General features: G+C 46.9%; 1 protein-coding gene across 2 annotated transcripts; it reads left to right on the top strand.

Moving 5' to 3' along the window:
• The first annotated feature begins 102 nt into the window (after window positions 1–102).
• NDUFS2 (NADH:ubiquinone oxidoreductase core subunit S2) lies at window positions 103–9,781 on the top strand. 2 transcript variants are annotated; one of them, XM_003415198.4, is made up of 14 exons: window positions 103–234; window positions 916–1,022; window positions 4,398–4,588; window positions 6,230–6,350; window positions 6,585–6,697; window positions 6,985–7,059; window positions 7,249–7,326; window positions 7,444–7,529; window positions 7,806–7,925; window positions 8,385–8,514; window positions 8,794–8,889; window positions 9,066–9,149; window positions 9,288–9,345; window positions 9,535–9,781. In XM_003415198.4, exons 1-14 carry the CDS (start codon window positions 140–142, stop codon window positions 9,570–9,572), a joined length of 1,392 nt encoding a protein of 463 aa, XP_003415246.1. In that variant the 5' UTR covers window positions 103–139; the 3' UTR covers window positions 9,573–9,781. The 2 variants fall into 2 exon arrangements, with proteins under 2 accessions (XP_003415246.1, XP_023409970.1); XM_023554202.2 differs by lacking the exon at window positions 916–1,022 and having other exon boundaries at window positions 125–234.
• The last annotated feature ends 269 nt before the right edge of the window (window positions 9,782–10,050 follow it).

Raw genomic sequence — 10,050 nt, forward strand, 5'->3', positions numbered from 1 at the left:
GTTGTCAGGTCGCGGTCGGCGACACCGCCAGCTTTCAAGAGGGCGGCTCCATTGTACCAATAGGAGGGAAGCCTGCAAGGAGGCGCGCAGGAGCCACTTCCGCCCGGTTCTCCTTCGCGCTGTCTGCAGCGGGAGTAAGATGGCGGCGTTGAGGGCTCTCTGCAGCCTCCGGGGCGTCGCGGCCCAGGTGCTGCGGCCCGGGGCAGGGATTCGACTGCTGATTCAGCCCAGCAGGTGAGACAGAAGACAACGATCGTCGCGGTTTCCCCAAGGCTAAGGTCTCTAATCTGGGACATTCTATAGGCCCCGTGACCCCCCAGGAAAAAATGACCCAGATCTGTGACCCCGCGCTCAGGCTTCAAGTCTCGGAATTCAGGATGCAGTGGCGCCCAGTCTGGCTGAGGGAGGAAAGAGGGTCTTGAGCTGGTTCTGCCAGGGATGAAATCAGTGGTAGTGTTCCCTCCTTAAGCCCTGCTGTCGCTCCCAACCCCCATCACGAGGGGGCGGGGTGCTAGTGGTGGAAAGTCTCCTTAGAGACTGGAACACTGTGGGAGAAGGGGAAAGCGTGCATGAAGGAGTATAAGGGAGGAACACAAACTAGGGTCCCTGGTTGGCCCCGGTGCACCTCGCTGGTCATGCCACACACACACTCCCGCTTCTCAGTCGTCGGTTGACCTTGAATAAGCACCTTTCTAGCATTCAGGTTCTCCACGTTGGGAATATGAATATGAAAGAGCTAGGATCCCCAATCTTGCATGCACAAGGGTGATGGGTTAGGTGATTCCAGAAATAAGTTGCTAGTTGAAATGAAGCCCCTAGGGTTCCAGCTTGTTTACCAGTAGGCATAGGAGAGTGAATGAGAGCAGAGAAACTATTCTTTAGGCTGTTTATCTGGGTCTGTCTTTAACTCTCCAGGGGTGCTCGGCAGTGGCAGCCAGATGTGGAATGGGCAGAGCAGTTTGGGGGAGCTGTCATGTACCCCACCAAGGAAACAGCCCACTGGGCGCCTCCACCTTGGAATGGTGAGTGCCTAGAGCTGCCGCCTCAACCCACACCCATCCCTGCCCTAGGCAGATTTTTAAGTGCTTTGGGGCTCTTGTCGTTTTTAGTTGCTGCTGTCTGTTTTAGGCAAGCTTTAGCCCCCATCCTTTGCTTCTTTCGCCACCCAATTCAACATATACAGTAGTACTGATAGGTATATACCAGGTAGAGAAGGAAAGGAAGGGCAGTCTGAGCAGAAAAGAAAGGTTAAGTTCCAGCCAATACCAGCAAGTCTCTACCAAATTTGAATCTTCAGCTTCATTTTTTTCCCCAGAGGTTCAATACCACACTTCCAACTCCCTCTCTGGACACGGTGGTTTCCCACTGCCACCCAAATGAAACCTGCTTAAATATAAACCATTTTCCCTTATCGAAACTAGCTCTTCATTTTGACTTTTTGATTTTGATAATCAGCACCATCATTCTCCTTATCCCTCAGGACTGAAACTTTTTAGTCATCCATGGCTCTTTTCTCTCTCTTGTCCTCTATGTCCATGTCCAATAAGTTACCAAGCCATCCATGCAGATTCTTTCATAAAGTTTCACATCTGGTCATCTCTCCCTTTTATGCACATTGCCATCACTCTAGTTCAGATTCATTGTTGATTATTTTAGGAGCCTCTTCACTGGGTTCCTGCCACTAATCTGCACCTCTCCAACTATTCTATACAATATCATTGCCTTCATCTTCCCCAAACAGCCTTTTACCCTGCCATTTATTCTCTTTCTCAAAAACCTTCAAAGGCGTTTCTAGTTACCTTTTGTCTTAGGCATCTAGTGCTGCTATAACAGAAGTACCACAAGTGGATGGCTTCAACAAACAGAAGTTTATTCTCTCACAGTCTAGTAGGCTAGAAGTCCAAATTCAGGACGCCAGCTCCAGGGGAGGGCTTTCTTCTCTCTGTTGACTCTGGCGGAAGGTCCTTATCATCAATCTTCCTGTGGTCTAGGAGATTCTCTGCTCAGAAATGTCAGGTCCAGAGGACATGTCCTGCTCCCCATGCTGCTTGCTTGGTGGTATGAGGTCCCCAAGTCTCTGCTTGCTTCTCCCTTTTATATCTCAAGAGATTGGCTTAAGACACTGTCTGATCTAGTAGATCTCATCAGTGTAACTGATCCATCTCTTTAACATCGTAGTGATAGGCTTTACAACACATAGGGAAATCACGTCAGATGACAGCATGGTAGACAGTCACACAAGACTGGGAATCATGACATAGCCAAGTTGACACATTTTTGGGGAACACGATTCAATCCATGACACCTTTCAATAACTTAACGGTAACGATAGTTTAGTACTTACCACTGTGTGCTGAGTGTCGATGTGTGCATTATTTCACGTCATCATTCCTACAACCCAGTGAAAGTGGTTCTAATTTTGAAGAAATTATAGTACAAGGAGGAGTCCCTGGGTGGCTCAAACAGTGAAGTGCTCGACTACTAGCCAAAAGGTTGGCAATTCAAACCCACCCAGGGGCACCTCAGAAGATAGGCCTGGCCATCTGCTTGCAAAATGTCACAGCGTTAAAAACCCTATGGAGCAGTTCTGCTCTGCACATGTTATTGCTGTGAGTCAGAATCTACTAGATGACAACTAACAACAGCAACAATGTGGTGCAAGAAGATTTAAGCTTGCTCAAGGACACACAGGCAGTTCTGAACTCAGATCTGTCTGACTCTGAAACCCATGGTGAAGAATTTTGGCAGAGAAGATGGGCTCTGGTTTCAAATCTCATGTGAAATTCATTTACCAGCGCTCGAAGTACCTTCTTCCCAGCATTGTTGTCAGGATTAAATGAGATGAAGTGTAAACCATTTAGCGTAGTGCCTGCCTGGCACATGATAAGTTCTTTGTAAATATTAACTGTTGTTAATGATATAGATAATGTAACCACTGCTTCCTCCCATCTCCCAACACCAATCTTTTGCCCCTTGGGATGCCCTGATGTGAGTTCCACAGGTACTTACTTCCTTGTTTCTAAGACATGGTATATGCTGATCCCGTAGCTTGGAATACCTTTTCTTCCCTCATCCTATCTGAGTCATTCTCTGTACTCAGAACCAGCTCAGATCCTACCTCCATGAGTCCTCACAATATTCATTCTTTCCTTTAAACACTTAATGGCTAAGCCACTTGCTTAAAACAAACAAAAAATATCGCCGTCGAGTTGATTCCAACCCTATAGGACGGAGTAGAACTGCTCCATATGGTTTCCAGGGATCACCTGGTGCAATCAAACTGCTGACGTTTTGGTTAGCAGCTGTAGCTCTTAACCATTACACCACCAGAGTTTCCGGGCCGCTTACCTGGTAGCTTATAAATTTGACCTGGATTGCTAGTTTTTCACATATACTTATTTCCCCCAATTAAATTGTAAGCTTCTTGAGGGTAAGTTTTTACTATCACTTTGTAGTAGTAAGCATTAAGTGTACATTTCCTGATTAATTGGACATTCATCAGATACGTTGGAGGGCAGTATATCTTAGTGGTTAGGAGTATGGGCCGTGGTGCCGAACTGTTGAATTCACATCCTGGCTCTCTTATTGGATCTCTGATCCTGTGCAAGTCATTTAGCCTCTCTGGCCTCAGTATCTCCAATAAAATGGGAAAATAATAATACCTACTACTTGTATAAGAAGTCCTGGCGGTACAGTGGCTAAGTGCTCGGCTGCTTACCGAAAAGTTGGCTGTTCGGGTCCATCAGTTGCTCTGTAGGAGAGAGATGTGGCAGTCAGTTTCCATAAAGATTTCAGCCCTGGAAACCCTATGGAGCAGTTCTGCCCTATTCTGTAGGGTTGCTGTGAGCTGGAATCTACTTGATGGCAACAGTTTTTTTTTTTTTTTTTTTTCTATTAAACACATGGATGTTGTGAGAATTACTTTAAGTAAAGTGCTTGGCACATAATAAGGGCTATATAAACCAAAAAACCAAACCCAATGCCGTCGAGTTGATTCTGATTCATAGCGACCCTATAGCACAGAGTAGAACTGCCCCATAGAGTTTCCAAGGAGTGCCTGGTGGATTTGAACTGCCAACCTTTTCGTTAGCAGCCGTAGCTCTTAACCTCTACGCCAGAAGGGCTACGTAAGTGTTACCTATTACTGTTATTAAAAAGGTATTCTGGGAGACACGGAAAGAGAGATTTATGGTCCCTTTCATCAGAAAGCTTAGCTTTCCCTTCCCTTTGTCCCATCTAATGATCTTCTTTGTGGTTATTTTGGAGAGTATGAAAATAGAATTAAGATACTAAATCGTTAAATGGAAGATCTGTAGGGAGAGTCTAACTCCGTACTGTCTCTTGGGGGATTTCCAAGGAAATGACCATTTAGCTCCGGACTATTTCCCACTTCTTAGATATGGACCCTCCGAAGGACACAATGGTGTCGAACCTGACCCTGAACTTCGGGCCTCAGCACCCAGCAGCCCACGGAGTCCTGCGACTAGTGATGGAATTGAGTGGGGAGATGGTGCGGAAATGTGACCCGCACATCGGGCTGCTGCACCGAGGCACTGAGAAGCTCATTGAATACAAGACCTATCTGCAGGTGTGGGGGTGAACAGGGGCCTGGTGACAGGATCCAGGCATGCTTTATCCTGAGACTTTGCCCGGTTGCTGTTCCCAGAACCCCAGGGGAGGGGGATGTTGAGGGGAGCAGCCTGTTGAGGTCACTGGGACAGTCTTTTTGGGAGGATGCTAGGGAAGGGGTGGCAGGGGGCGCTTAGTCATCTGGATTTGGTTTATCCAATGGCATTGCTTTGGAGCTGGAGCTACACTCCCAGCTTTTCTCAGGCTGACTTTTGGCTGATCCCTTTATCCTTACCCTACTGCCTCAGTTTCTCTGCTCTTATACTAGTGCGTCAAATTTGGTGTCCCTGGAGGAGGAGAAGGAGGAGAGAGACGTCAGTGCTGTAGGATTAACGGCTGATTGTTGTATCTTTTAACTGTCCAAGTTTGTTTTTGAAGCACCGAATGAGTCAGAGTGACTGGGAAAGGTTCATGACTGAGTTTGCTGAGTTCAGAACTGTGTGACCCAAATGGTGTGGGTCAGATTTGAAGGAGTTGGGTCCGGGATAAGAATCTGAAGTTTTTTCTTTCTTTTGTGAAGAAAGAAGTCCTGATACAGAGGACGGTGGGGTTAGAATTTAGTCACTAGACTAGGATTTCGTCACAGTGACGAGAGTGTGATTCCCCTACAGAGTCCAGGCGATGATGGTTTCTTGTCCCAGAGTCCATGGAGTTAAGCACTGTAGCATTATCCCACGTCATAATGACATCAGGACAAGAACAGGCTGTCCCAAAGAGGAGCATCTTAGCTCCACCTCCTTCCTGGAAGCCGAAGCTGGTTTAGCAGAGAGCTAGGACTTTTTTTTTTTTGGTATTCTGGGGGATAAGCAGTCATTCCCAATCACTGCTACCAGAAACACACTCCATCCCTCTCAGTGCTCTGTCTTCCCTAAATCCCTTCCTCCGCAAGATTCCTAAGTCTGATACCCTTTCCCTTTGTTGTTCAATATCTCAGTTTTAAGAGACATAAGAGAAAAGAAGGAGACTTGGAAGTCCGAGGTCCTCTTCTTTGGCAGAGGAGTCAACTGGGTCAGAGAATTATTGGCAGTGCTGTCCTAGAGCCAGCTCATAGTGGCTTGCAAGAGCCGATTGTTACATTTCGGGAATTTTGTGAGTGAGTTGTTAAACACAGCCGTTATTAAAATTTAAATTATGTAAATTTATAATTTAATACATTATATTAAAAACAAAGGTATGAAGTAGTTGAAATGCATCGCTTTTTAATTGTACTGTATTTTACTGTGCTGTGCTCTTTTTTCTGTATGGTAAAAATACTGTATAATGCTGTGCTACTGCACATCTTGTCCCAACTCTTCCCAACATTCAGTTATGTAAGGTTGGTAGCTTAAAATCAGTCATGGTGGGAGCGTTTTCACCATGGGAAATGGCAAACATGACAAATCAGGAGTTTTCCTCCTCCTTTGGGGAGCTGGTTGTTAAACATTGACCTGCTTAATACTACTGGTTTGGGGATGTTTCGCCTTATCTTGCTATGGCTTCTGAAGTTGGCAAGGCTTCCACAGCACCAACCCCTGATGCCCACTGAGAGCGAGGCTTTCAGCAGCCAGGCTGGAGCCTCCTGGGTCTGTTAGGTGTGACCCAGATTCCTCCCTCTTCCCAGGCCCTTCCGTACTTTGATCGGCTAGACTATGTGTCCATGATGTGTAATGAACAGGCCTATTCACTGGCTGTGGAGAAGTTGCTTAATATCCAGCCTCCACCACGGGCACAGTGGATCCGAGGTACGCCTTGTCCCCTTCTTCCTGCAGCCCATTGTGAGCCCAGCACAGTGCTCACCCCATCTTAGGAGCATTGAATCCAAGTATAGTAGAATCTCTGCTGAACTCACAGTCACCCTCCATTTAGCTTCTAGGACCAACCCCTTGGAATTAATGGATGACGTCTCTGAGTTTTCTAAGAACGTCTCTGTCAGCTCCTCTACCCTTTTGTTCACTTTTGCTTTCCCTTCTCCTCAGTGCTGTTTGGGGAGATCACACGGATTTTGAATCACATCATGGCTGTGACCACACATGCCCTGGACATTGGGGCCATGACTCCTTTCTTCTGGATGTTTGAAGAAAGGGAGAAGGTACGAGAGAGAGGAACTGATAGGAATGGGGAAGGAAGTACAGGAGGTAGAGAAGGTATGAAGGAGACAACAGATTAAAAGAGAGGAAGAGAGAGAACACAGGGAGGACATTTGTGGGGAGAAGGTGTAGAATATAACCCGGGTCATATTCTTCGGAACTCTGTGTCAGGAGGGGTTGGTCGGACACAGGAAAGTAGGGGGTGGGAGAGTGGACTACCGTGTTGTTGAAATACTGTATAATTAGGGGCCTAGGACTTTGTCACTAATTCCCAGTGTGTCCTATCAAGATGTTTGAGTTCTACGAGCGAGTGTCTGGAGCTCGAATGCATGCTGCTTACATCCGGCCTGGAGGAGTACACCAGGTGAGCAGGTTCCCAGGCTCCCTCAACTTTCAGCCCATGCCTGTATTCTCTGTGGCCACTGGAGGGCAGCACTGGTTGGTGGAATCTCAAAGGCTGGTTTTTCCCTGTGGCTCTGGGAGGGGAGACTCAGCTGAAGCTCCCTAGTGGCATCTCTGCTGTACTCACAGTTATCTTCCATTTGACTTGTAGGACCTACCCCTGGGGCTTATGGATGACATCTATGAGTTTTCTAAGAACTTCTCTCTTCGGATTGATGAAGTGGAGGAGGTAAGATAGGAGTTGGTGGGAAGAAGTTCTCTTTTTGTTTTTAGTCCGCACTTGTAAAGAAATAAGGAAGTACCCTGATACGAAGGGCATTACCACACCAATTTTCTCCACCCGCAGATGCTGACCAACAATAGGATCTGGAAAAATCGGACAGTGGACATTGGGGTTATAACATCAGAGCACGCACTTAACTATGGTTTCAGGTGTGGGGAATGACACTCCTCTCTTGGGGTCCTGTCGCCCAGGATATCTAGCTCTGGCCCCCTCTTTAGGGTTGGGACTGTAGTTGAGGGGAGGGGTGGGGGAGTTCTAGACTAATATTTTGGCTTCAGGAATGTGTGCCACCCAGCTTCTCATGCTCTTTGTTTTTATCCCACACCCTGAATGTGGGAGAGGGAAAAGGCGGGACTGAAGAGGAGAGTGTGTCTCCTTTCTTGGTTGGTGGAATGTGGCCCTTGTTCCCATTATACTCTCTACAGTGGGGTGATGCTCCGGGGCTCAGGTATCCAGTGGGACTTGCGGAAGACTCAGCCCTATGATGTTTATGACCAGGTGGAGTTTGATGTTCCTATTGGGTCTCGAGGGGACTGCTATGATAGGTAAGGCCCAGGTGATTCTCCAGCTCACTGTCAAGCTATGTTCCCCTGCCTGGCTTTTCTCTTTGCCCACTTTCTTCTCTACTCTACCTCCCAGTATCTATGGGCGTGCTTGTGTATATTAAACTGGGTTGCTTTTCAAAACACCTCCACATACATGACATCTTTATTTTGCCCTTACATTATCCCTGTTTTTTTTTGTTTAAGAGGGTATTTACAGAGGGAAATACCACAGGGCATGGTCTGAGAAAATGCGAGGATTTGGGGTAGGACTCAAGAGTAGAATCAGAAGACTGTAGGACTTACCTCGGTGGCCAAGCCAAGCAGATACGCTGTACTAAGGAGAAAAGGATGAGAAAAGTTTACCTAACTTTTTTTCAGCTTGGCCAAAGGGCATCCTTCCCTGCCCTGCATCTGAGTCTCTGACCCTCTCTTGTCCTGAGTCTGTCTCATCTATTTCAGGTACCTGTGTCGGGTGGAGGAGATGCGTCAGTCCCTTCGAATCATCTTACAATGTCTGAACAAGATGCCTCCCGGGGAGATCAAGGTTGACGATGCCAAGGTGTCTCCTCCTAAGCGAGCAGAGATGAAGGTTGGCTGTGGGGAGAGGGAAAGTGGGGTCTCAGAAGGGGGCCCACAGCCAGGGAGGCATATCCTTGGATTAGGCCTGGCTGTTCAGTTTTACTTTTACAAAGAATTAACTGTGTATGATTCTTAACCTCCCCTAGCTTCCCTCTCTTACTCTGTATCTTTTCTACTCACTGACTCATGTGTATGTTTTCAGCCTCCCTAGATATTATTCTCTGTGCTGGGGAAGGCTCAGGAGGTAGTATGTATCTGCCTTATTGATGCCCCCTTGTTCTCCTTCCAGACTTCTATGGAATCACTGATTCATCACTTTAAGCTGTATACCGAGGGCTACCAAGTTCCTCCAGGTGCCACATACACTGCCATCGAGGCTCCTAAGGTGAGGAGAGAAGAAGGAAAAAGACAGTATGTGGAGTGGGTGACTGGAAATAGGCGTTCAGATGAATGCTTGTCTGTCAGTGGGAAAGAGGACATGAGGGTGAAGGGAGAGGTTTCGTAGAAGGAGAAGAATGTTCTTCCTGTTAATGAGGGCAGCCAATCTTGTTTCTCGGACAGGGTGAGTTCGGCGTGTATCTGGTATCCGATGGCAGCAGCCGCCCTTATCGATGCAAAATCAAGGCTCCTGGTTTTGCCCATTTGGTAAGAATCAATCCCAGTGATTCCAGCTCCAATAATTGAATCTAGTCATTTATTGACCTTGGTTAAATTTTTCTGAGCTCGCCTTCCTCTCCTACCCTGCAAATCTTGCCTAACACTGTTGCTATTTCAATTCCCCAGGCTGGTTTGGACAAGATGTCTAAGGGACACATGTTGGCGGATGTCGTTGCCATCATAGGTACAAGGCCCATTGTGTAGGAGAGGTGTCCTAGACAAGGGGGTTGGGGACTTCCGTTGGGGACAGAAATGAAACCTCCCTGTTTGGCATACACTATGGGCATGGGCTCAAGTCCTCAGTCTCCTAGGCACAGGTATGGGTTCTGAATCCTTGGTAAGCCTGCTTTTTCTCCAACCCTTGACCTCCTAGGTACCCAAGATATCGTGTTTGGAGAAGTAGATCGGTGAGCAGGGAAACAACATTTGATCTTCGCCGCCTGTCCGCTCCCTATCAACTTCCTCAGCAGTGTTTGTCATAGTTGGAAATGGGTGTGTGTGTGTGTATGTGTGTGTGCGTGTACACGTACCTGTACACTTAGCTGTCAGGCTTTCTGTGTGTGTACTAGAAAAGGAAAAAGTGATAATAAATTAGCCGCCTTGCGGCCCCTATGCTCAAACTTCTGGTATGTCTTTCTTAGAACCTTATTATCTTTCATTTTGATGGGAAATTTCAGAGTGTCTATCAACCCTCTGTTTCTCTATTAGACTTAGTTCTTTCCAATTTTTCCTGCATATACCCACCCCCTTCTCTGACTTGTATGCTTTCCACTTCTCCATTCCGCATTTCTGCTTTTCTCCTCAGTCTTCCTCTGTCCAAACCCTCTGGTTGTGTACACAGATTGGTAAAGTATTTAAATCAAGATGGGCTAAAGTTCCAGGTGGGAGG

Source organism: Loxodonta africana, chromosome 3 (genome assembly GCF_030014295.1).
Source record: "Loxodonta africana isolate mLoxAfr1 chromosome 3, mLoxAfr1.hap2, whole genome shotgun sequence".
NCBI lineage: Eukaryota > Metazoa > Chordata > Mammalia > Proboscidea > Elephantidae > Loxodonta > Loxodonta africana.

Bases quoted from the DNA above. Each gene is read 5' to 3' on its own strand.
- NDUFS2 (XM_003415198.4), top strand. From the start codon at position 140: ATGGCGGCGTTGAGGGCTCTCTGCAGCCTCCGGGGCGTCGCGGCCCAG. The intron at 235-915 runs GTGAGACAGAAG...TTAACTCTCCAG, and splicing joins CTGCTGATTCAGCCCAGCAG to GGGTGCTCGGCAGTGGCAGC. The intron at 8,515-8,793 runs GTTGGCTGTGGG...TTCTCCTTCCAG, and splicing joins CTAAGCGAGCAGAGATGAAG to ACTTCTATGGAATCACTGAT.